We start from the raw sequence: 27,228 nt of genomic DNA, 5'->3' as shown, positions 1-27,228 counted from the left end.
AGATGGAAGACGTTAGACGACTAACCACCGTGACGCTTATTCAAGAGGAGCTGGAGATGCTCTTGCAAGCACAGGCAACAAAAATGATGAAGCAACAACAACAACAAGCGCTAGCCGATCGACCAGCACCGCAGCCTGCAACATCGGCGGCAGATTGGCGAGCAGGGCAAGAAGACCAAGCGGAGCAACTCTCCGTATGGGGGCAGAACCGAAGGCCAATCGACACCCAAGGGGAAGCGCCGCCCACGCTGATCCCTTTCCATCGAGCTCTGTTCCAAACCCTCTCGGAGATAGCCCAAGCGCATCAGGAGCAGGGATCATCTTCCGACGATGCGCCCGTTCAGGATGCACGGAAAGGAAAAGCGCCCTGGAGCGCCACATCTCCCGACTGGATCAACTGACAATTCTCAGAAGAGATCCTACAAGACCCTCTGCCTCGACACTACACCCCGCTGGCGATCGGGACGTACAACGGGTCGACCGACCCCGACGACCATCTAGATCAGTTCGACAACGAAGCCACACTGCACCAATACACGAACGGAGTGAAGTGCAGAGTCTTTCCCACGACTCTCTCTAGATCGGCACAATGCTGGTTCAGAAGATTACCGGACGGCTTGATACGAAGTTTCAAAAACTTCTGAATTGCCTTCCAGCACCACTTCACCAGTAGCAACGCTACCAGAAGACGAGTGTTCGCCTCTTCGCCCTTAAACAAGGGCCCAAGGAAGTGTTCCGAGCGTACATCCAGCGCTTCAACCAAGTGGCCATGGGCATTCCTTCGGTTTCGTCCAAGATTATGATGAATGTCTTCACCCAGGGGCTCGCCGAAGGGGACTTCTTTAGGTCACTCATTAGGAAGCCGCCTCGGGACTTCGACCACATGCTGAAAAAGGCCAACAAATACATCAACATGGAAGAGACCCATGCGGCTAGAAGAAAGGAGGCGTCGATCGAGCATTCGGCGCCGATCGAGCGCCAACTGACTAACAGCCATCTGCCACTCAAGGGGTCGAGGGCTGAAGGAGCACAGTCGCACCAAGAGACTAGGACACATGCCGTACAACATGTGGCATCTAGTCGGCCTAAAGCGTCGAAGGGCAAGGTATAGACGCTTATGTTTTGTTCATTCCACCAGTCAGCGGTGCACAATACGTGGGACTGCAGATGACTGACACTTATCATCGGTCGATCGACCACCAAAGGATATCACCGCACGATCCCCGTCCCCTGATAGATGAGATCGACACTGATTGGTCGGCCGGTGAGAGGAAGAAAGAAGGGAGGCTGAGAGCCATCACCATCAGCGAAGGGAGGAAACCGATCCCTCCAGGATCCCGGCTGAGCGAAATAGGACGTCTGCCGGGGAAGAGGAAAACAAGAACAACGCTTCCCGGAGAGAGATAGGCATGATCACCGGAGGGCCGACCGGCGACGACTCCAACCGGGCCAGAAAATCATACGCTCGACGGTTGGAGATCCATGTCGTAGGATGCAGCAAGGAGAAGGTTGAAGGGCCTCAGATCAGTTTCAGCCCCACGATCTGGAGGGGGTCGAAATCTCTCATGGTGATGCGCTGATCATCCGAGCGGTGATTGCCAACTACACCATTCATTAGACCTTCATCGACATAGGGAGTTCGGTGAACATCATTTTTAAGAAAGCATTCGATCAGCTGCAGATCGATCGCAGTGAGTTGCTGCCCATGGCGACCCCGCTTTACGGATTCACTAACAACGAGATTTTGTTGATCGACAAAGCAAGATTGGCCATCTCGCTGGGAGAAGAGTTGTTGAGGAGGACCCGGACTACTAACTTCATAGTAGTGGACGCGCCGTCGGCTTATAACGTCATCTTAGGCCGACCGACCCTCAACGAGTTCTGGGCAGTAGCGTCGACCTACTGCCAGAAGGTGAAGTTCCCAGTGGACGATCAGGTGGGTGAGGTCCAAGGCGACCAATTGGCTGCTCGGCGTTGCTATGTGGAAATGGTCAAGACCGAGGCCAAGGTCGCTCGTAAGACTCCACGGCTAGAGGTAAATGCTATATATACAGCCTTGATCCAGAAGCTTCATATCAACAAGCAATTTGAGTTCCAACACTTATGCGCTTCACTTTATTAGTTTAGTTTCATCTCTTTGTACTTTCACTGTTGTAAGAGGCTTCTCCGCCTGAAGAAGATATTTAGTGCGATTTATTTCCTTGGATTAACAACCTCCCCGGTTGTAACCAAGTAAAATCTGTGTGCCTCATCTTTTAGTTTATTTCTTTATTTTATTTTATGCAAGTGTCTTTTTAAGTCCGAAAAAGGTTCGGTTTTGTTTTTAATTGTGCAGGGTTATTCAACCTCCCTTCTAGCCGGCCAACGGGTCCCAATAGTAGCATCAAACCTTCCTTTTGCTTCAAAGGTGTTTCTTTGCCTATGACTTGTGAAGTTTGTTAAATTTAAAATTTACTAAAGTTTTTACCATAAGGGTTGCTTCATCTTTGTCGATAGAAATTTTGGAGCCTGGTTCATCCATTTTTAGTTTTAGGACAATATTCTGATTCAGCATCTTCCTTAGTTCTGCACATCTAGATTCATGAAGTTTTCAAATAGAAAATAAATATTCTAATGAACTTACCTCTGGATCCTTAGAGATATAATAGGAGTTAATTATGGACGTCCACTTGGGTGTTCTTGGGAAAACGTTTAGTGTATACCTTAGTGAATCTTGGTTTATTATCGTTTCTCCAAGATTCGTGAGTCCAGTGATCAACTCCTTCAATTTGGCGAGCAGTTGAGCGACCGACTCTCCTTCTTTCAGCTGAAGGTTTGTCGATTGATTCTAGAGCAGGTCCTGTTTTACGAGCTTGACTTCAGAAGTCCTTTCGTACAGCTCCAGGAATTTCTCCCAGAGTTCGTTTGTTAATCCATAAGCACCAATTCTGTTGACTTCCTATGGCGTTGCACACTTAGGAGGTGAAATTTCGTTCGTCTGTTTGCTACAAAGTCAACTTGTTTCTTCTTAGTCCACAAATATTCTTCTTTTTCCTCTCCTTATTGATCATTAGGAGCTACAAAATCGTATTTGATTATTAACAAAATTTTAAAATCAATTTTGAAAAATACCTTCATTCACTTTTCTCACATTACAAACTCTCCCTCAAACTATGACAGGTAGATACTTGGCTCGACCATTTTTTTTTGTGCTTCAGTCAGCGATTAATCCTTCTGAGACAGTTGAGCCCTGATATTACTTTTTGGACCTGGTAGGCCGATTAGAGGGGAGTGAATAGCCTACAATTAAAATTAATAATCTTGAGCTACTTACTTTAATATGGGCATAATATTAGTTCTATAGAACAACTATTTAAAAACATAAAGTAAGGGACTCAGAAATTACAATCTAGGTGGTTATTAATCCAAAGCAGATGAAAGCACTAGAAAAATCTCATTTTTTGAAGGCGTAGAAGCCTCTTATACTCTTTGATAGCTCAGAAAGTAACTAAGAAGTTAATATAGAAGTTGTTGAAGAATTCCAAGCTCCAAGGGACTTTTTATAGCCATTTGAAAAAAAATACAGTTGGTTAGAAGCGCCTCCAGGAGGGTTCAGGGCGCTTCCAAGTGGATAAAACTTTATCCCTTCACAACGGTCACAACAACGGTCACTCTTCTTTTCGTTGGAGGCGCGAGGGCGCCTCCAATAGCATTGGAGACTCCTCTAACCAGGCGCGAGAGAGCCTTTTCCTTGTGGTGCAAGGGAGCCTTCAAGCCTTTTGAGGAGCCTTCCACAAGGCATATCAACTTCCTAAGTTCCTCTTCACATGGGTGATGATTCAGTCAACCAGAGTTGAGTTCATTTGAATCCAACTTTAACCTTCTCCTTGAGCAGACTTCTTTCCTGGCTTCTCATCCCTCGGACCGTCATGCACGTCCTTCTCGCTTCATTAGTGTACTCTTCTACAACTTCTCATCCCTCGAATGCATCGAGCCTATCGACTCGCTTCCCGTGTCATCCTTCTCATCCACTATGCCTTTCGCTCGACTTCTTGTGTTCTTAAGCTCCTACACACTTAGACACAAGATATTAAGCACAATAAAGTCTAACTTGACTTGGTTGACCACATTAAAACTAATCCGGGGTACTTACACCTTTGAGCACCTCTGACGCACCTCAGACACTGTTCATCTGAGACTAATTTTTACTACTTTAACCCTGTAAAATACGTTAATCCAAAAATAAAGTGTAACATGTAAAACAGACTTAGCACAATTAAAATAAAGTGATTATTAATTAGATCCTATCCTTTGGACCAGGATCTAGTTTTGGTCTTAGCTTAGACTTCCAAAATAGAGCTAAGTTGGACTAGCACTTAAAGTTCCTAATTAGGATTCATCCTCACTGGATCTCTCCTCTAGTTATTTACCTGACCAAACCTGCCAAATATCTGGTCCTCCGGACCTGTTTAGACTTTCTCTGGTCCTGCTTAGTGTCTGATCAACCTGATCTTCTAAGACTTACCTGTAATAGTGAGTTATCACAATAGATATAAAATAGTAAGGTAAAATAATGTTAGTAGTATTAAGAATTTGCTGATCCAGTCGATCGCGCGCAGTTGACCAAAAACTAGTCGATTACACATGCTTAGATTGTACACCTCCAAGACTTGTCATAACCTAAGGTTACCTCCCCCTAAGGTCGCCTGACTTCACTCACTAGGATTTCCATTGCCTAACTTTACTCACTAGAACTTTCACCACCTAACTTCACTCATTAGGGTCTAGCTTCACTCACTAGAACTTTCGCCACCTACCTTCACTCACTAGGACCTCACTTCACTCACCAGGACTTCCCCTTACCTAATCTCTAGTTAGGACTGGTCACTTATTAGACTTCTCACCTACCTAACCTTCAGTTAGGATTTACCTTTGCTAGTCATCTAGTCCTGACTAGATTTTTCTCTTCTAAACATCAAATCCTATTTGGATTAACCCTTAGTCAACTAATCATACTTGGGTATATTGCCAAACATTGAAATCCTAGAGGTCGATTGCACCAACAATATCTCTTGCATCCTTTTCAGGGTCCAAACTCCCTCGACTCGGATATAGTTGGGGTCAAGATCTTTTCGATTGTGGTATCAACCTCACCCCTACTAAGAGGTTGAGTATATATCGTATCGTCCGTATCCTTTTCAAGGCCCAAACTCCCCTGACTCAAATATAGTCAGGGTCGAGATCACTCCGGCTACAGTATCAACCTCACCCTTGCTAAGGGGTTGAGCATATGCTATATCGTCCACATCCTTTTCTAGGCTTAAACTCTCCTGACACAGACACAGTCAAGGTTGAGATCCTGACTATATCGCAGTATCAAGGTCACTAGGGAGTCAAATTATATTGAATCGACATCATCTTATTTGAGGTACAATTCTTCTCGAAGTGGGTCGTCAACGTAGGATTAATGTAACAAGGAAAGATAGTAGACAATAAATCTAGGCACGAATGTAGAAATCCCCTGGATTAACTTCACATACAAAAGTTAATTACAAAAGGGATGCATAGAAGAATAATAAAAATCATGAAAAGTCTGTCATGTCCCTTTCCGGAATGTCGTTTGAGATTTTAGAGAATTGAATAGGTGGCAAAGGTTGGTCGGCGGGAAGGTGGCCAGACTTCCACAACTACTTCAAGGCTTCGTCCATGCCATGTTGTACCATTCAGGCTAAACAGATCCCAATCATAGCATAAACTCTTCACATTTAAGGAATTCCTTCTTCTTTGAAGACCAACGATCCTCCTTGTTAGGACCCTTAGCGGCCGACTAGAGAGGGGGGGGGGGGGGGGAATAACCCCTGCACAAAAGCAAAAAAAAATACCTTCATCGGCTTATAACTTAAACAAATACTTGCAAAAGAGTAAATAAAAGACTAAAAGTAAATTGGTTTCATATTTACTTTTAAATTGATCTCTAATACATACAATTTAGCGGATGATTTCTCAAATGGATTTCTATCATGCTCAAGATATCATATGAATCTTTGAAAGGATTTCTTATAGCAACCAAGATATAACAAAGTAACTCGAGGCCAGGACAGGCATATTCGGTCGGCCTTGAAGGCCGGCCAAAATATACTCAACAGACAACATTTGACAAACTTCCTAATTGCCTGTTAGAATAACAACTATATGTCAACGAATATTCTTTTGGAACCTTCTCCAATGAGTATTGTGTCTCCTTTCAGTAGACCACTTATAACAACATATTCCATTGATCACCTCATCAATGGTGTAAGATATAAACGACACAAGAAGTGCATCTGTGGGTCAATAAAAGATTCCTCAGATAATTATTGCATATCACCTAATAAACTCTAACACACCAAGCCACCTCATGATCACGGAGGTTATGAGAGGTGGTATATAAAGGAGGGTAATCTCCATTGGCAAGATACGTTACGTTCACAAAAACATCTACTACCCACGCGCGAGCAAGGCCACAACTGTTCTTCATTTGCTCTGACTAAAATTGTACTGATTTGAGCGTCAGAGGGTCTTACCAAGGGATCTTCCCTAGTCTTTGGTCACTAACGCTTGTTGGATCATCTGGTGGTGCATAGGATCGGAGGAAAGTTGCATTATGAATCGAAAAAGTCTTCTGGGAGTCAACGAATCATCCACCAAATCCAGTGTGCCATCTCTTCAGCCTTAGATAGGATCAAATTTAGTGTCGTCTATGAAATTTTTCACCTGAATCTGAAGCTTAGAGATGGAAGAGACTGGAAATCTCACCACTGCCACCTTGACTCTAGAAGAATTAAACATGATTGTCAATGCGTGAGTGCAAAAGTTGTTACAACAACAGCTAGCAAATATGAGTAGTGCACTGCCACCATCAAACCCTACAGCATCGACAACAACATATCAGAGGGAGAGAGGGGTTTAGGAGGAAGGCCATGCTCGTATGCTTCCTGCACCTCTCTTACCAATCCGATGCCTCTGGACACTCTTCCATACACCACCTGAGCAACTGGGCCAAGGAGAACCATTCCTAGGTGCTCAAGGAGAACCATTCCTAGAGTTCTCAGGAGAAGTACTTGCCCTTGGGAGGGACAAAGGAAAAGCTCCTGAAGTTTACAACTCCCCGAGCGCACTATCCCCCCGTTCTCTCAACGGGTGCCAGATGATAAGCTGCCAAAGTATTATCGGGCTCTGAACATAAGAGAATATTCAGGGTCAACTAATCCGGAAGATCATCTCCTCAAATTCAAAAATGTTGCCCTCTTGCAACAATTTACGAATGACATAAAGTGTTGAATGTTTCTCATTACATTCGACGGTTTGGCTCAGCGATGGTTCAAGCGACTGCCGGACAATTCCATTCATCATTTTAAGGATTTTCATAAAATATTTTTATAAGTACCCAAGATAGTTTTGATGTGATCAACCAAGTCAAGTTAGGTCTTGTTGTGGTTTGATGCCTTGTATCTAAGTGTGCATGAACTTAGGAGCACAGGAAGTCGAGCGAAAGATCCAGTTAGCGAGAAGGATGACATAGGAGAGAGTCGACGGGCTCGGTGCATCCGAGGAACGAGGCGCTACGGAAGAGTACGCTGGCGGACAAGAAGGAAACGCGCTGCGTTTCCGAGGGACGAGAAGTCGGAGCGAAAGGTTGCTTGAAAAGGTGGAAAAATGGATTCGGATGAGTCATATTTCGTTGACCGAAGTCATCTAAGCGAGTGGAGTTGGAGCAGAGACTCGGACCCAAGAGAATGGAACCGGAGCTGAAGACTCGGACCGAAAAAGTCAATAGAGAGTTAACTTTTAGTCCGAGCGCTCGGACCACTTGGGCAGCCAGGGCGCCCCCGGTATGCACCCTGGCTGAGCCCTAGTTCTGCCCGGTCTGGGTGCCCGGAGGTGGTCCAGGCACTCGGACCATAATCATCTTCGAGCCGTTGCATAGTTATTCCGGCCCAAATAAAACTTTATTCGAACCCAGGCGCCCGGACCGTGCCATGTCAGCAACAATCAGATTCGACCAGTATGTTATAAATTAAACTACTGTACTCTCAACGTTGTAAGAGGCTTCTCGGCCTACTTGAAAGGAGAACATTAGTGGAGCTTTTCATTGCCTTGGATTAACAACCTTCCCGGTTGCAAACCAAGTAAAACTTGGAATCTTCTCTTTCTTTTATGTTATTCTTTTTAACTAACTAATGTGTGTTTGCCTTTGCTAAAGTAGAAAGCAAAAGATAGTGTTAATTTTAATTGCATGGTTATTCACCTCCTCTAGCCGACCTCCAATGGACCAACAAGTGGTATCAGAGTCCAACTGTTTTAGAAGGACTAACCGCCGAGCAAAGCACAAGACCTGGCCGGAGCTAACATCTATCTGCCAATGTTCAAGGGAGAGTTCGTGTATTGGAAACGTCAAATGGAGGTATATTTTAAAATTGATTTCAATATTTCACTAATAACTAAGTATGATTTTGAAATGCCGAAAGTAAAGAAGGAAAAGAACTTGAGGAGCATCGATGGACTAAAAAGTGCAACGAATTTATGACAAACGGTAAAGCTAAATTTCACTTCCTGAGCGTTATGCCTGCTTAAGATCTCAGCAAAACCGGTAACTACCAAAGTACAAAAAAAACTTTGGAAAAAGTTCTTGAAACTCCACGAAGAACCAAAAGAAGCCGACTACAACTCCTCAATGGATACCGAGTCGTGATCAGAAGAATCTGAAACCGAAGAATTGTCGGAGCAGCTCTAATAGCCGAGTACCTACCTGAAGACAAGGAAACCTCTTCCGAGATGAGTATCAATGAAGGGGGAGAGTCTTCGGAAGAAAGCAGCAATAAAGGGGGAGCATCGGACAACGAATTAATAACGATAAATAATGTACGCTCCCGATCCCCTAAAAACTATTTGAGTTCATTAAAATATTTTCTAAAAATATGTTTAATTTAGAAAAAGAAAAATGTAAAGTTAAAATTAACTTTAACAAATGCATTCAGACTAGAAGATATTGATAATTTGAAAATTGAAAATAAAAATTTGGAAGCACTAATAGACAAATTGAAAAATGACTATACATATTCAAATATTCCTCGAAATTCAAAATTTAAAGGGCTAATGTAATACCCTAGTTCTGAGATTCTGGTTAAGTATGATTTAAAAGGTTAGATGGTACTATCCATATCACCAAGGCACACTTTCCTTTTCGGAAGCCCAAACTTAAGAACTCCAATGTTAAGCGTGCTTGGCTTGAAGAAATCTGAGGATGAGTGACTTCTTGGGAAGTTTTCCAGGGTACATGCGAGTGAGGACAAAGCACGCTGAAAGGACTTCCGGTGGTTTTTGGAGCTAGTCGTCAACCCGATGGGCAATTCTGGTGGCATTCCCGGTTCAGTCTGGGTGGGGCCTGCCCGGGTCGGAGCGTTACAGCTAAACTGGTACTTACGATTTCATAAGGGTCAAATTAGAAAGTTGTCGCCAAAATATGTAATAAAAAATTATAATTAATCCAATAGGTAGAAACATATTGGTTGGGTTCTAAAAACATACTTAGATTAAATTTTTATGCATGACTTATTTTTAAATTGAATTAGATTTTTATTAAATTGTCTAATATTTCTAAATAAATTGTTTTGCATAATCTTGGTTAGAAATTAATTCAAATTTGATGTTTTCGAGAAAGATAATTTTATCAAATATTTGTAGGAAAAATTTTAAAATTTTCTAATCTTTAAATTGTTTTTTTATGAATTATTTAACAAAAATTATATATTTTTTATTTAAAATTATTTTGTAAAGTTATTTTTTTCAATTTTTTTTGAAAGAATATCATATTCTGTGTTAAAGAAAACGTTTTCGAAATTTTTGACCATTGTATTATGCAATAATTATCTGAGGAATCTTTTATTGATCCATGGATGTACTTATGGACAAGAAGCCGGAGCGATATGTAATAATTGTCTGAGTACGTTATGTATCTATTGACCCACAAATTTCACCTTTTGGTGTGTCAGAGTTTGTTAGACAATATGCAATATTTGTTTGAACAATTTTTTTATTGACCCACAATATTCATGAACAATATTCACAAATCATATTCATTAATAAAATTCTTTTCAATGTGCTAAATAAATAATAAAATAAATAAATAAATAAATTTAAATTATCAAGCTTAATAACCAATCAAACAACTAAAAGTTTCAAACAATCAAACATGCTTGAATTAAGAGCTCGATAACATCTAAACGAACCAAACTCGAACCAAACTCAAGCCAAGCTCGAACCAAGCTTAAGTCAGGTTTGATTGAGAGTTCGATAACATCTAAACGAACCAAGCTCAAGCTAAGTTTCAAACAAGATCAAGCTCACCAAAAAGCAAACCAAGTATAGTTTGAATAATCATTTCAAAAGCTTGGTGGATTTTAAGTTTGGCTCGGCTCGACTTGGTTACCTTATCAAAAAGGGTTGAACACCCCAAAACTCGATTTGACTCGGCTTATTTACAACCCTACCTCCAACCTTATGGTTAATTAATAGCCACACATTCTAGTTTTTCACGGAGTTGATTCATGCAAAAGTATTATTGCTAATAGATTGAGATTTTCATTAGATACATAATGTTTTGCTGGTCGCCTCAATCTCTCATTGCATGCATGCTATTATTGAGCGAAACTCTCGTTATTTACCTCCCTTCTAAATAGTGGAGGGTCATTTTAGAAGAATCGTCAAGGTGACGATTTCACTCACATGCTCTAACAACTGAGCTATTCCAACCACTTGAAATAGCATTTGTTATATGAAATAAACTGTATTCATCACTAATAAAATTGCTAAATAATATTTTATTTGATAAAAATTTATTATTTCATATTTTAGGGCTTATTTGGGACCTAAATATGTTTGAATTGAATTTATAGAATGTAGGAAAATAATCTACCGGAGATTTGAAGAATTAATCAAATTTAAATTATACTGAATTAAATCTAATTTATCTGTTGAGATGACTTGAGCTGATAATCTAAGGCTACCAGCGGGGATTGGTTTCTGCCACGTGCTACCAGTAGAGTGGCTGAGCGAGTAGAGCAAGAGGTCGGTCGGGTAGTACGACTGGGTCGCAGATCAAACTGAGAGTCCGACTGAATGAGTGGTCGAGCGAATGACAAGGCCGAGCGAGTTACTGGGCGACCAAGCGAATGAGCGAGCGACCAGTCGAGCAGAGAGGTCGAGCGCGCTTGGCGAGTAAGCGACCGAGCGAGCTTGGCGAGCAAGCAGCCGAGCGAGTTGGAGGTCGACCAGGCAGAGAGGTCGAGCGAGTGTGCTGCCGGACAGGCATATAGTCGAGCGAACGAAGAGGCCAAACTAGTGAGCGGTCGAGCGAGCGTGCTATCGGATGAACGAAGAGGTCGAACGAGTGAACAGCTGAGCGAAGCAACCGGGTGAGAGGACGGCCGAGCGCGCTTGGCGAGTAAGCGACCGAGCGAGCTTGGCGAGCAAGCAGCCGAGCGAGTTGGAGGTCGACCAGGCAGAGAGGTCGAGCGAGTGTGCTGCCGGACAGGCATATAGTCGAGCGAACGAAGAGGCCAAACTAGTGAGCGGTCGAGCGAGCGTGCTATCGGATGAACGAAGAGGTCGAATGAGTGAACAGCTGAGCGAAGCAACCGGGTGAGAGGACGGCCGAGCGAGAGTTGCCCAAATGGACAATCGAGAGCGCAAAGGGAGCGTACAACTGAGTGAAGCGACCAGGTGAGAGGTCGGCCGAGCGAGAGTAGAGCGAATGGTCGGGTGAGCCCGCTAAGCGAACCGAGGCCTGCGATGAACTCATTTTCCTTGAAACAAATTCACTCCACCTCCCACTGTGCTTCGGGGTTTTCTTGGGTTGTCTGTTTCTCAAGATATAATGGTTAATCATGATTCTTACCAAGCACTGGTGGTCATAGTGAACTGAAAGGTACCCGACTACTATTACAGGTATTCTACCGAGCAAGGATGCACGATAGAGTAGGAGGGGGAATGTAAGTGGAGAGCTCTCGCTTTACGTATGTGTCACCTTTTACCTATGGTCGCAACCTCCTTTTTGAGGAGCTCAGATTTGTAAACAACATTAATGATCGATTAATGATCATTTCTCATTGAGATATGAAATACTAACGTTCATCGAAGCATGTGAAACAATATAAATGTGATGGAAAAAAAAATCGATTTGAGCTACTGTAACATTAGGAAAAAAATCAACTCTGATGTAGCTCGGTATGAGCTACTGTAGCATTGAAGGAAAATAATGGCACAGATGTAGCTCGGTTTGAGCTACTGTAGTATAGGGAAAATGAGCATCACCTTGGAGCTTCCAGTTAGCTTCCAGTTCGTGCTGTGCCACACCCTCTCCTTTTGGAGTTTATGGTGACTCCGGTGGTCTTCTCTGGATTTGTGCTGCATCGTTTTGTTGGGAGTCTGGCGCATTCATGGGAGAGGTCACACCTCTTTGTGATTTTCTTTTGGAGCCTTCCTTGGAGGGTGCCTTAGCTTCTCTGGTGTCTTCTTGGAGCAGTGCTGTCTGGATGGAGCATACATGAGAGCGGCAGTGGCTTGGAGTTCATACTTAGACATAGTGAGAGGGTCGCACACGTAGTTTTTTGGTGGGGTGGGACCACATATGTTTGCGAATGAGTGAGTGACTTATATTTTGAGTTACTTTTGGGGTGTGTATAGTCAGGCTACTCACGGATAGGGTACATAGCCGGATCCCTACTTTGGTTTTTGGTTTTGAGGAGTCCATATTGAGGGAGGAGAGGATATAGGTGAGTCTGTACACCATGTTGATTGAGGAGGTGTGTGTGAGGATGATGAATAGATTTATTATAATGATCTATTTAGTTCGCAGTAAATGGTCGTGATAAGGACACACCAAATATGTTGATGATTGGAGCTTTGCCAAAAAATCCAAGAGGGTACATAGATCCACCAGAAAGATCTAACTAGTCCGTAGCAAATAACTCATGGTAAAGACACTATAAATCTATTGATAGCTAACCACCTACTAAAAGTACTCGACGATCTGTGAAAGATTGCTAATCTTGGAGATGCATGATCTAGTAGACATGGGTGACCGACTGTGGTGGCTTTGCAGTACTAGATAGGTTGAGTTTACCTCCTTAGGCGATGATGTGCGGACAGTGGTGGATGGTATAGCTGATATCGCCAGATGACAGCATGTGGTCTGCATGCTAATATGATTGTTTTGGTCGGATCTGATAATTCATCATAAACGATGGGCTATCTTTGGACATATGTTTGTTTGTGCTATTTTCTTGATGATATATAATTTACCTTCAAAAAAAAAAAAATATAAAGCAATATAAACTAACCAATTTGTCTTGAAATTCTCAATGTAGAGCTAAGATGTCATTTGCAATAGAGCTACTTCTCTCTTCCATCACTTCTCCATTCACATATATCTAACATAGAATTCTTCTTATATATTTAACTAATTTTTTTTTACTAAGGATGATTGTTCTATTACAATTACGTATTTCAATTCCTAGTTTATTTGTGTAGTCAACCATAGAATTACGGATTATAATTACATTCAAATTGATAGACGAAATATATTCTATTTATATTCAGGAATTGGGGTTGCTATTTATGCACCTCACCGAAATTTCATTCTTATAATTAGGATCGTCTCAATCATTCTTGAGACCCTAGACGGTAAAAATTAAGTGAACCAAAAATTATGCAATTGCCCATGAGTAAAAAATTTTCTCCGTGAAACTGCCAATGATGTTAATATATCGTTTCTCCCATCAATTTCATTCTTATAATATATTTAAAGGGTAGTTTCATACATTGCCAATGATTATTTATGTCAATGAAACTAAATTGGTCTCTCATCTTTTTCATCATTGGCAATATATGAAACTGCCCTTTAAATAGATTATAAGACCCTAAGACAGTAAATTAAATTTTTATAAGTAAAAAATTGAGAATTATAAAGTAGATTTTAATAAGAAAAAGAAAAAATAATCAATTTTAATAAAAAAAAGGAAAATAAATTATTAACCAAATATAACTTTAACCGTAAAAAATTAAAATTATTAGTTAAATTAAAAATTATTAGCCGAATATAATTTGGATAGTAAACAATTAAAATTACTGATGAAAATAAATCTTAACTAAAATTTATTTTAGTTACAATTTTAAATATTTAATATCCAAATTCATATATTTTAAAATTAATATATATATATATATATATATATATATATATATATATATATATATATATATATATTTAGTGGACCCCAATACAATAGGGGCTCTAAACATAGACCTTAAGGCGTGTTTGGTTCGGGGTTATCGCTGATAACATTAGTTGGTTATCAACGATAATCTTATTTGGTTTAAGTATTTGGTGATTCCTGGTGATGCAACATTCCCGCCACATCAGCAATTAGGGAATAGAACCAGGAATCACAAAAGCTTGGAAATCTTAGGTTTTCTATGATTCCGGGGTTATCAATATTTTTTTTCCAAAATTACCTTTCAAATCGAATGCGGCTTTCCTCAAGGCTGGCGCCCTTACCATCTCCGCCTTCAACCATCTCGTCCACAGGTACGCGCGGTGCGAGGGTCCAAATCTGGCTTCGGCTGGTCGCGACTATTTTTTCCCCTGAACAACCGACGAAGGTCCAGATCTGGCATCGGTTGGCCGCGTCTCCACTTCCACAAAGACTGGCAATGCGGCAAAAGTAAGGAGTCAGCAGTCTCATCGTTGCAGCTCGGGGAACTCAGAAAAGAGGAGGATTCAAATGTCTAGCTCACTCTTGAAACTCTGGCACCAACGATGTAAGCTAGGGGCACGGGAGGAGATCAACATCTCCCCCCTCAATCGACGGCGTCACAGATCTAGCCTTCAGCATGGAGGCGGCATTGACAATCAAGTGGCGACGATCGACACTAGGGCAGAGATCGGCTAGAGTAAGCACGACCCGACGATCGTAGATGCAATGCACAGAGGTACGACAATAGGAGATCGAAGCTAGGGCACGGATCTCGCCTCTTGGCCAAAAATCTGCCCACGAGAGGATCAGCGACTCGGGGAGGACAATGACCGGACGAAATCGACGATCTGAGGAGGGGAAGGTAGCTTGGCTGGTGGTGGATTGAACCCTGCCAGCGAAGCAAGGCGGTGACACCAAGGCGATTGAGAAACGTGGCATCGAATTGGTGGCATGACAAGATTGTGAGATGGGAAGATGAGGAAAAAGGGGAAAACGAGATCGGGAAAAGGCGATTGAGAAACATGGCATGAATTGGTGGCATGACGAGATTGTGAGATGGGAAGATGAGGAAAAAAACGAGATCGGGAAAAGGAAGAAGAATACTGAGACGGGTAATATAGTTTATTATTATTATTATTATTATTATTATTATTATTATTAATTTAATTTAATTTATTCTACAAAATTAATCATATAATTAAACAAAAGGTAATATAGAAATGTCAAGTTAGATTATACCATTACCTAGTTGAACCAAATAAGATTAAGATTATGTTTTATTCTCCCATAATTTTGATTATGTGATTACCAAGTAATCACATAATCATGGTTATATATGATAACTTGAACTAAACGCGCTCTACTTATAACACATTCATACTTTGTAGGATCCGTCATTTTATGCTATTTATGCAAACATAAAATGGTTAAGACCACGTAATTCAACTTAAATTTATAAAACTTTATTAGCTCATGACAAAAGATGGGAGACCAATTTAGGGCAGTATAATTCCCACTTAAGTTTATAAAAGTTTCTTATTCGCCCATACGAATTAAGAGCATGTTCAATGGAAGTTTTATCAAAAGTTTGTAAAATTTAAAAACCTCATTAAAAAAAGTTTTTATGATTATGTATGTGAGGTTTTTAATTCAAAATGAGGTTTGAAAATTCAAATTTATTTTTTTCTTTTGAAGATGGAGCCAATAATTAATGTACATGATTGACTTTTTCTAAATAATTAAAAAAATAAATTATTTGATGAGTTAATTATAATGTTTCAGTTTATAAATAATCAATAATAATTAAAATAATATTTTTTTCTTTTAAAAATAAATATATTTGAGATAAGTTAAAAAAATATACAAATAACTATAATTAAATTAGATATATAGATTAATTAAATATTAAATAAAAAAGATAAATTATATTAAATTAAAAATCATAAATTAATTAATTTATTAATTGTTAATTATAAATAAATTAAATTAAAGATCATAATTAATAAAACACCAAATGAAAATTATATAGGGATATTAAATGAAAAATTGTATGGAGATTTTTTTTAATCGTGGAGAGAATAGTAGATTTATATTAAAACTGATATAATATGCATGAAACCTTGTAATTATATAGAAAAACTCATTTAGAATTTTAACCATATATGACATATTAAAATTCTAAAAAAAAAAAAAACTCATTCTGAGTTTAAAAAAAAACTCATTGGAGATACCCAATGCACCGATTGAATCAGGTTGAGATGTGTTCGATCGAAAGTTAGAACATCAACCCTCTTTTTTTTTGGGTCCTTTTATTTAAGAAATCACTTGTCCTTATCAGTTGCTGTAAATAATTCTACTAGATTAATTGCATGAGAACAACAAGTACCGATGTGACATTTCCAGATGTAATTTGCTTCTCCCACCCCTCTGACGCATTCACCCCATCAAAAATTTAATGATATTCATATTTATACCCTTTTATACTTTATTTATTATTTGTTATTTTTTAATTGGTATTAATTTTTTTGTTAATAATAAAAAAGCAAATAATTTTTTTATTTTCGCACTCCCAATACACAATTTTTTTTGACCGGCCCCAATATTTTTTTTTTATTAATTTTGTTTGTTTTTGTTAAAAAAAATAAAACTAATAAAAAAATAAACAAAACTAAAATACATTTTTTATGTTAACAATATTATTTTTTAATTGGTTTTATTTTTTTTGTTAACAATAAAAAAACAAACATTTTTTTTATTTTCACACCCCAATATACGATTTTTTTTGCCGCCCCCAATATATTTTTTATTAGTTTTGTTTGTTTTAAAAAAAACTAATAAAAAAATAAATAAAACTAAAATAAATTTTTACCGGCCCCAACATTTTTTTATTAGTTTTATTTAAAAAAAAAATAAAATCAATAAAAAAAAATAAAACAAAAAAAAAAATTATCCGGCCCCAACAATTTTTTTATTGATTTTGTTTGTTTTTTTTAAATAAACAAACAAAACTAAAAAAAATAAAGAAATGACAAAAGGTATAAGTGTAATTTTCGGAGTGAAGCTGGGAAGGGGATGTGTCAGAAGGGGTGCGAAAATCAACTCTCTTCCAGATTTCTCCTAGCCAGGGCCAATTCCAAGGGTTGATCGCTGGCATGCTCAAGATAATTGGAAGAGTCCTATGCTATTCCCAAGACCAAGCATCGCTTTAGAGCAACCACAGTGAGAGCTCTTTCCGAACTCCCACTGTGATGTGGACTGGGTGAAAAACCTCCCTTCCTTAGTAGAGGGAGATTTTTTTGCTTAAAATGAAGAAGCGGCTTTGTCGCTGCGGAGCCGCTTCTTCGTCTTTTCATTTTTTATTTTATTTTTTTAATAATTAAAAAAAATCAAAAAGTCTGGTAATTAAAGTCTGTTTCTCATTTCAATGAGAACAATCGTTGTATGTCGTTGAGCAACGGCTAATTTTTAGCCGTTGTTCAACGGTTATAATTAAATTTTTTAAATTTATTTTTTTTATAAATACATGATCGATTTCATATTTTTCATTCCTTTCCTTGTTATCTTTGCTTTCGATTTCTTTCCTCAATTCTCTATATTTTTCAACCACAAAAATATCTTGATTTATTTCAAATGACTCAAAATCCAGATCGATCTATGCTCCAGGAATTTGGAGAAATGAATTGGCGGAAGATGCGGAGGATATAGATAAACGAAAAATGCTCCAACTATATGAGCAGCGACAAACGGTACGTCAAAGATCTCAAAGTTCTTCCGATAGAACACAGAGGAGAAGGTATTTGAATCGGGATCGTGAAGTTGGACATGCTCGTCTTTTCAATGATTACTTTTCTGATGATCCGGTATATCCTGATGACATATTTCGACGTCGATTTCGAATGAAAAAAGAGTTATTCCTTCGTATAGTTGATGCCGTGAAAAATCATTCCGAATATTTTCAATGGAAGGTCGATGCAGCGGGGAAAAAAGGTTTGTCACCACTTCAGAAATGCACAGTGGCTATTCGTCAATTGGCGTATGGAGCCCCTGCTGATCATTATGATGAGTATCTATGAATTGCTGAAACAACTGTCATCCAATGTTTATTCAACTTTTGTCGATGTGTAATTGAAGTGTTTGGGGCCCAATATTTAAGAAGACCTAATGCTGCTGATATCCAACACTTGCTTGAAATGCATGAGTAGAGACATGGTTTCCCTGGCATGTTGGGTAGTCTTGATTGTATGCATTGACAACGGAAAAATTGCCCCGTCACTTGGAAATGTCAGTTTACTCGAGGAGATCATGGCGTCCCAACAATTGTGCTCGAAGTCATTGCATCTTCGGATTTGTGGATATGGCATGCCTTTTTTGGAATTGCATGGTCACACAATGATATCAATGTACTTAATGAATCACCGTTATTCAACGACGTCTTACAAGGGAATGCACCCGAGGTTAATTTTACGATTAATAATACACAAATATACAAAAGGATACTATCTGACCGATGGGATCTATCCAGAATGGGCTACTTTCGTCAAGAGCTTTCCATGCCCCCAGGATCCCAAAAGAAAAATATTTAAGGAACGACAGGAGGTTGCGAGAAAGGATGTCGAGAGGGCATTTGGGGTGCTCCAATCACGATGGGCAATGATAAAAGGTCTAGGATGATTTTGGTACAAGGATAATTTGAAGGACAACATGTATACCTGTATTATTTTGTACAACATGATTATTGAGAATGAGGGAGATGCAGTAGTCAATTGGTCGGATGATGAAAGAGATTCTCAATTACAAATATTTCAAGGCTCCACTCAAGAATTCCAAGCATATATCCGTAGAAATTACGAGTTATGTGACAATCAGCTACATCATCAACTTCGAACCGACTTAGTTGAGTATATCTGGGTACGCTATAATTGTAATCAATAAAAAAAAATTATTAATTATGATATATGTATTGTGATATTTATGTAATTTTTTTAATTATGAAAGTTATCTTATGTTAGTAATTTATGAATTTAAATTTTATTAAAATTTAATTATATAAAATGTAAATATGAAAAAGAGATAGTGAAATATATATAATGAAAAATATGGGATCCATGAAGAAATTGTTGAAAAATTTTTTTATAATAGAAAAAGATATAAAAATTTTAACTTTTGATGTGATGTAAACATAACAATGAAAGAATTTACAGTAAATTTTAACCACTGTGAATGCTCTTATTTACTCCATTCTACCACCAAGTATCGGTTTGCGACTAGGGCTGTAAACGAGCCGAGCCAAGTCGAGCTTTGGGGTGTTCAAGCTTGTTTGATAAGATAATCGAGCCGAGCCAAGCCGAGTTTAAAATGAACCAAGCTTTTGAAATGAGTGTTCAAGCTTGACTTGGTTTATTTTTTATGAGTTTGAGATTGTTTGAAGCTTGGCTTGAGCTTGGTTCGTTTAGATGTTATCAAGCTCTCAATTCAAGCTTGGCTTGAGCTTGGCTTGGGCTTGGTTTGAGCTTGGCTTGAGCTTGGTTTGAGCTTGGTAATAAATATGGTTCGTGAACATTGTTCATGAACGTTGTTCACAAACATTGTTCACGAACGTTGTTCACGAACGTTAACGAGCTAAACACATATGTGTTCAAGCTTATTTGTTTAGCTTAACGAGTTGTTCAACTTTGTTTGTTTAATTAATCTTATGTATATTGAACGAACATAAACAAACTCTTATCAAGTCGAACATCAAGCTTGTTCACGAACGCTTGGTTCATTTACCGTCCTATTTGCGACAGATCTTTTTCGAATCTTTTGCATGCATGCTTTTGGCCGAGGGAATTGTGCCGTGTTCATCGGTCAGCGTTCCAATTGGCTTTATAAGGATTGGACGCCGAAATGATTTGACGTCACGTTCTCATTTACCACTCGTTACCACTCGCGCACGCTCTCCTAAATTCTCTACTTCATCAAGTCTTTGCATTTCTTCCTCGGTGCTTCTTCTCTGTTTCAATGGCGGACTTGGTGCAAAGCCATATTAATACGATAGTGCGTCAGGTATTGTTGCTTTTCATTTCTTGTGTGGCTATGCTGGTTAGTTTATAAGTGCTTTTCATGACAGACCGCGGAAATAACGAGATTGAAGGGGGCGGATTTCGCGTCTCAGTGCAGATTATGACCTGTCCCGAGCTCAAGAGACTAAGCTACGGTCCTTGGCTGACTGCATGGAGAGGAAGGCTAAGGCTGTGCAACTCAAAACTACCATATCTTTTGGCTATAAGTTATATTTAGTTGAATTCGAGCTCCATAATTAATTATGGGCTCGGATTGAGCTCAATTTTTTTAATAAATAAATATATTATATATTATATACTATAAAAATATATATTATTACTAATTTGTTTGATTGGATAAGTCATCGAACCAGTAATAATTAAGCTTAAGCTGGATTCAGTAAATAATTAGACTTAAACTGGATTCAATTTCTAATAAGTCAGCTTTGATCGAGCTCGAATTTATACCCTAGTTGACGTGAATATATTACAGCAAGGCAAAGGTCATTTTTAAAACTTTATAAACGATAAATTTTTATTTGATTTTTGTTTAATAACTTAATTAATGTCATCATGCGACAGATCCTTTCCGAATCTTTTGCTTGCTTTTGTTGGAGGGAATTGTGCCGTTTTACATTTGGGGCTACTTCTTCAATTTTTTGAAAAGGTTAATTTTAATTTAAAATTACTAAATTAACCTTTTTAAAAAATAAATCTACTTTTTATTATTTCTACATTTTCCTTGCTTTTTAATTTTAATTTTAATTTAATTTTTTTTCTCTAGTTTTTTATTTTTATATTTGCTAATTTTTTTAACATTATTATTATCTTTCAAAAAAAAGTTTGTCTCGGCGAGTGCGGGGGACACGACTCACACTGCTGGCTGACGTCACCGATTGGAGGCAGAGATCCGTGGCTCTTCAAGGTTTGGACTCCGAACCATTTCGACACATCGTTCTCACTTCCCACTGGCGCACTCTCTGCTTCTCTACTTCCCTGCTTCCCATCGCCGGCGTCCGCCGCAGCCGCACACATTCGTTGCAGCTACACACATTCTTGGCAGCAGCAAGCCTTAAATTCTGTTCTTATATTTACGTCTATGCATTTCTTCCTCAGTGCTACTTCTTTTATTAGAAAAAAGAAAGCATAGCATTACCTTATACTGTTATTTTGTTCATCTTCTCCCCCTTCGTCATAATATCTCTACGTTTTCAGCCAACGCACCAACAGACCAACCTTTTTGTAAGCTGCAAGCCACGTGATTAAGGAGGTAATTCTATTGTGTTTACTTTCAACTCTACAATGGAGGCTACGTATATGTAAAATGGAAGAAGGACTCGTGTGGATTTCTCTTTTAATGTTTTCCTTTTTTTAGTAGTGTTACGGAGATGATTGATCCGGAAGAGATATCCCAAATGTGGAGTCCATTTCTTAACTATCTCATCAAGCTAGAGAAGGAACTGAAATGCTTCAAATGGTAATGTTATTCAGTCATTCTTAGGCTTCAATTCACTAGTTTCAGTGATAAGAATAGTTTCGTTTTCATTTGAGATAAAAGTTCTCTCTCTTATTATATTGTTATTGGCAGAGTTTACTTAGAATGAAATAATAGGCCTTATTGTTGTTTATTTTCTTGCAGCAAAGGTTTGTTTAAAAAACCAAAATTATTACCGTGTAATCACATAGTTTGCAGGTATGTGTGTTCATTTGTGTGTTAATCCAAATCCGATGATAGATAATACTAATTCAGAGTCATGCTCTGAGCTTATTCAGCGACTGTATTATCACTCCTTTAACCCGTCAATGTTCTGTTTGCCTTTCTTGTCAGAACCCTTTTCGATACGAAGGTATGAATTTGTTACAATTGGCAACTTTTACACAGCTCTGAAGTTATAAATCATTTCATGTGTGTGCCTTGTGAATATTTGCAGACACTAGGGATGCTCTTTACGTAGAAAGGATGGTGAGCCTTTTTCAAGAGATGGATGCTGCTATTGGCAGCATTATTCAACAGAGACCATCACCTAAAAATGTGCCTGGTATGCAAAATTCTCAACTTAGGATGAAGCGTCTTAGTTTGTGATGTCTGTAGCTGCAACACACTAATAAATATTTCACTTGCAGGTGATAAATCACAAGGAGTACATAATGTACAAGATAAATCAAGTCATTCATGCCTCTCCAAAAAAGTTTCACTTGAAGGAGATGAACCATCAGAAGTACATAATGGACAAGATAAACCAAGCCATTTATGCCTCTCTAAACAAGGTTCACTTGCAGGAGATGAACCACCAGGAGAACATAATGCACAAGATAAACCAAGCCATTCATGCCTCTCAAAAAAAAAATCACTTGCAGAAGATGAACCATCAGGAGTACATAATGCACAAGATAGGCCAAGCCATTCAGGTTTACATGGTTTTCCATCTTCCAATTACAGGACTTCAAAAAGAAGAGTTGATGAAGGAAACTATGAAGAAATGCAAAATAGAAGCACGAATTCTGAAGAAGTGCCCGGCTTAAAAAAACATTTGAACCTGAAGGAGTCCAGTTATTTCCCTTCATTTGGTGAAAATTCTGATTCTAAATTGCACAAATATAATAGTTATCCTGAACAAGTAAGTTGCTGTTTGTTTGCACCTCTTTATGAATAACATGGTTGTCTTCCAGAGGTTCTATTAGTTGCATAGTCTTAGAGTCAATCAAATTGATACTTGCTTTTCTGTGCATTTATAGTAGATTTATGCTAACCTCCCTGCTCATCTGGTAAATTTGAATCTTTGTAAGGAGGGCAAGTGCAAAATGCATAATACATGACTTGGAAACTTCTTATTAACCATAGTTTGTAGTATGTGGAATCTTGATTTTAGATTTTGCAAACATGTGTTTGCGTATCTTGACTATGTTGTCTCTCTAAAAATATTCATAATATAGCATATTCTAAATGATAGTTGATAAAATTGTGCTGTAACCTAAATTAAATAACAAGAGCCAAACAAAGTTCACTTCTCATAAATACATTGTATCTTCTTTCATGAAAAGATAGAAGATTTATGAACCAATTTTGGAACTACATCTTACTGATTTTTCAGCGAAAAGGGCATGATCTATTTTTTTCTTCTTCTCCCTTTTCCAGGTTAGGATATGTGAACCTATACATTGTGGTAGTGATTTGCACTAACTTGAATTGCTGGATATTCAACTTCATATGGAATTAGCTTACTACATATTACTAACTTGTTAAGCAACAAATTCTGAGAACAAACAATCTTCTATATTATAGAATCTCAAAGCCTCTTCTCGAATGAAATATGGTGTTTCTCGACTCAAGCATTTCAAGAAAGCAAAGACGGGAAAGAAAGCAAATTCCTGGAATAATGCTAGTCCAGATTATCATAGTGGTAGACATTTGTTTGGTGATGAATACGCATTTTGCCATTCGTTTCGAATTACGGAGGTGATGTATATGTGAAATATTGTCCTTCCCCTTTGTACTCAGTTTAAATTTTAGTTAACTCATGGTGTTATTATTCTGATCCTTTGAGATAGTAATTGTTTTTGCAGTGGATATTCTGCAACAATATTTTTTTTACAAATTGGCATTTGCAGGCTTCTGGACCTATGTATTGCTACAAAGATGGAAAACTCACTGCATTGGAGGAAGCAAACCAGCCTGATGGAATATATGTTCATGAAAAGTGCGTTGTATGGTAAGTTATTTCTTTGATAGATGTTTCAGAATTATGGGATTTCAAAGTAATTGTGTATGATGATTTATTTTCTTGCTTGTCACATTCTTTCCACTGATTGTTACATCGCTAGTTAAATCCATATCTATTGTTTATTCTTGTGCCTTTAACAATTCCTTCTTATCATTTAGAGTTCTGGACCTTAGATGGTTTATGCTTCTTCCTTATTGATCCTTTTTCTGTTTGGTGATTGTGTACTTAGGGCTCCCCAAGTGTATTTTTCTGGAGAAATCGTGAAAAACTTTGAGTTAGAACTAAAGCGAGCATCGAAGTTAAAATGCAGCAAATGTGGGTTGAAAGGTGCTGCTCTTGGTTGTTATGATAACAACTGTCTTAAGAGCTATCATGCCACTTGTGCAGTTCAAATCCCAGATTGTCGATGGGATTATGTAAGCTTCTACAATGGCTCCTTTTTCTTCATTTTCACCCATATCTTGTTGGTTTCTTTTTGGTTGAGCAGCATGATTGTCGCATGATAACAGAGAACTTTTCATGTTTTGTGCCCTTCCCACTCTTTGGGAAAATTACCATGTGATGATGATTCTGGGAAGAACAACGGTACACATCTCCCCTCTATTCAGATGTGTGTGCTCTTTCTCTTTGTATCATTTATAAATTTGTTGTGTACACTAATCAATTATATTGTGTTCCATGTCTCTAATCTTTTATGGTATCTTCCCTTGATAGAGAATCTTCTAAACCTTTGGGGAAGCTAAAAGATGATCGAAATGATAATTGTGTTGCTGCAATGGATGTTTCAAATGAAATGATATTCATGGGCTCTGATCTCATGGCTTCAGAAAAGGTGATTAGGAAGAAATTCTATTGTCATGCATTTTGAATCTTTGATCATAAATTCCAAGAAGTACAAAAATTGAAGCATACTTGATGTATATGTCTCTGGATCAATTTACAGAACCTCCTTGTTGAATTGGCTAGCTTGATTGGTGGAAAGGTGATTGAAAGATGGACGTCTGAGGTAACACACGTCATTGTTTCAACTAGTCAGTGTGGTGCTTGCAGAAGAACATATGATTTCCTATTGGCTGTTTTGAGTTGGAAATGGATTCTCACAACAAAGTGTAAGTTCCAATAAAGAGAGGTTTTTTTATATCAATTTGTTCTTTATTTCAATCGCAGAGCAATTCCCATTTGTCCCTGCTTTTAACATGCAAGTGAATTTCTATTATCAAAGATGTTTGTGTGTTTATTAACTTAGAGAACATTCGTACCTTTGTGATTTCTTGTCACTTGTGAAGTCATTAAATGAGTAGAAGAATTTCCATACTTTGTTTCTAACTTCCAAAACTCCATATGGTTACATCTTCCATGTTCAATAAAAAAAAAGATCAAAAACTGTTGATGGTTAGTTAGCTTGGAGTTTTCATAGTTATTATTCATCCATAAAAAGGGGGAAAAATTAAAAATTTGATGCAGGGGTTAAGGTTAGCTTGGAGTTAGGACATCTGGTCGAGGAAGAGCCATTTGAAGTCAGGCTTGATGAAAAAGGTTTTGTAGATGGACCCAAGAAAAGAAGACATAGTATAATCGACAAGGTTTGTGCTTTCTATCCTGTATTCTCAATGATGTTTAACTCAATTATTGCATTGCTTCAAAGTCGGCTTGGTCATGATCAAGAATTTGTAGTTGCTAAACATGCTAACATCTGTTATAAAGCATATATTATGCATAGCATGCTAAATATTGGGCATTTCTGTGTCAGGCAAAAAACTTATTTGCAGGTCTGCAGTTTTATATAAGCAAATACTTCGATCAATCATCTGAACAGTCTCTTCGAGAACTTGTTGTGGCTAGTGGTGGAAGGGTGTTGGAGGTGGATTCTTTGACGCTGAAGGACCCTTCTCCAAGTGCATCTTCATTTGAATCATTTCTGTATTTCATTTACAATGAAGACTATCCGAAGGATTATAATCCGAGAGATTTTATGAAGATTAAAGATGAAAGATGTGAAGAAGTAATAGACATGTTTGTGAAGACTGGTGCCCGGGCAGCAAGTAATAATAGAGTTTTGGATGCCATTGCTACTTTGGACGTCAAAATTTTGGATGTTATATGCCTTGATCAAGCAAACTAGTGACTTTGATGCTTTTGCTCTTTCGGTGGAATTTTAACTTTTTTTGTTATTGTGGGGTTGCAGTGCTCCTTTTTGCTATGCTTTCAGCCAATTGGCAATGGATGTAAAATTGGATGGTCTTCATTTTGCTTGATTGTATGCTAAAGTTTCTTCTTGTAAATTGGATGGAAATGAATTTACTTGTGATTGGTTTGCAATCAACTTCTCTTACTGAAAGGTTCATTATATTTGGCAGATGCTTTTCTTTCTGATACATTTTTTGGTTTTGTTGTAAGGAAACTGCTTGCTGATAAAGCATACATGTTAACTGCAGGTTCTGAAATTTGATAAACAGAAAAGATTTTGTTTAATTCAGTTGAATGGTTCGATTCAGAGGAGAAAGCACAAGGAACCTTGACCATTCTACTTCGTGATTTCCATACGAAATTGTATGAAAGAACATTATTAAACCTGTTATTTTTAAAACTATCTTAGAATAAAATGAAAAATTATTACCATTTTTTGTAGATTTTATGGATTCAAGTCATTGGAATTGTACTTCCCTAGTGATGTGGTGATTAGGCGGGGCCCCACCTTGCTGTCGCGTGGAGGTCAAAGTCAAGATGATCAATGGGTGGACGGTGTTGGCCGGTCAGGCGAGTCATACGTCGATCGGGAGTTGAGCACCTACCCATCATCTTGGGCACAGGGAATATCAAACCGACGCTCAAGGGACATGTAGAAGCCGAGCCGAGCGGCTCCTCCACTCAGCCTAACAGCAGACTTGACATCAGCTGGACATGCAGACAGTGAGATACTCGCCGAGCATGTGGACGGGGGGTTTTGTGCCGGGCGGCTATCCTGCTCGGCCAGATGGCGGACGACACAGACAGTGGACTTTCAGCCGAGCGGCTCCCCTGCTCGGCGCAACAGTGGACTTTCAGTCGAGCGGTTATCCCGCTCGGCGTGGCAGCAAATAACGCAGGAATATCAGAATTCTGGCCGAGCGGCCATTCCGCTCGGCTAAGCAACACACACAGTGGAATATCATTCGATATCTTTTTGGGAGCTAGTGCCGCTGACAGGCGGCA

General features: G+C 38.6%; 1 protein-coding gene across 3 annotated transcripts; it reads left to right on the top strand.

The window, feature by feature from the left end:
• The first annotated feature begins 21,241 nt into the window (after positions 1–21,241).
• LOC122052876 (protein BREAST CANCER SUSCEPTIBILITY 1 homolog) lies at positions 21,242–26,318 on the top strand. Of its 3 annotated transcripts, none has more exons than XM_042614612.1 (14): positions 21,242–21,584; positions 21,693–21,791; positions 21,954–21,958; positions 22,143–22,161; positions 22,246–22,353; positions 22,439–22,932; positions 23,598–23,771; positions 23,924–24,024; positions 24,266–24,452; positions 24,546–24,646; positions 24,751–24,868; positions 24,980–25,145; positions 25,501–25,619; positions 25,787–26,318. In XM_042614612.1, the coding sequence occupies exons 5-14, from the start codon at positions 22,275–22,277 to the stop codon at positions 26,156–26,158; spliced, it is 1,911 nt and encodes a 636-aa protein (XP_042470546.1). In that variant the 5' UTR covers positions 21,242–21,584; positions 21,693–21,791; positions 21,954–21,958; positions 22,143–22,161; positions 22,246–22,274; the 3' UTR covers positions 26,159–26,318. The 3 variants fall into 3 exon arrangements, with proteins under 3 accessions (XP_042470546.1, XP_042470544.1, XP_042470545.1); XM_042614610.1 differs by having other exon boundaries at positions 21,954–22,007; positions 22,088–22,161; XM_042614611.1 differs by having other exon boundaries at positions 21,690–21,791; positions 21,954–22,007; positions 22,088–22,161.
• Positions 26,319–27,228: the final 910 nt, after the last annotated feature.

This window comes from Zingiber officinale, chromosome 3A, assembly GCF_018446385.1.
Source record: "Zingiber officinale cultivar Zhangliang chromosome 3A, Zo_v1.1, whole genome shotgun sequence".
Classification (NCBI taxonomy): domain Eukaryota; kingdom Viridiplantae; phylum Streptophyta; class Magnoliopsida; order Zingiberales; family Zingiberaceae; genus Zingiber; species Zingiber officinale.
Note: the sequence above shows the minus strand (reverse complement) of the source record. Positions and strands in the feature narration are given on the sequence as shown.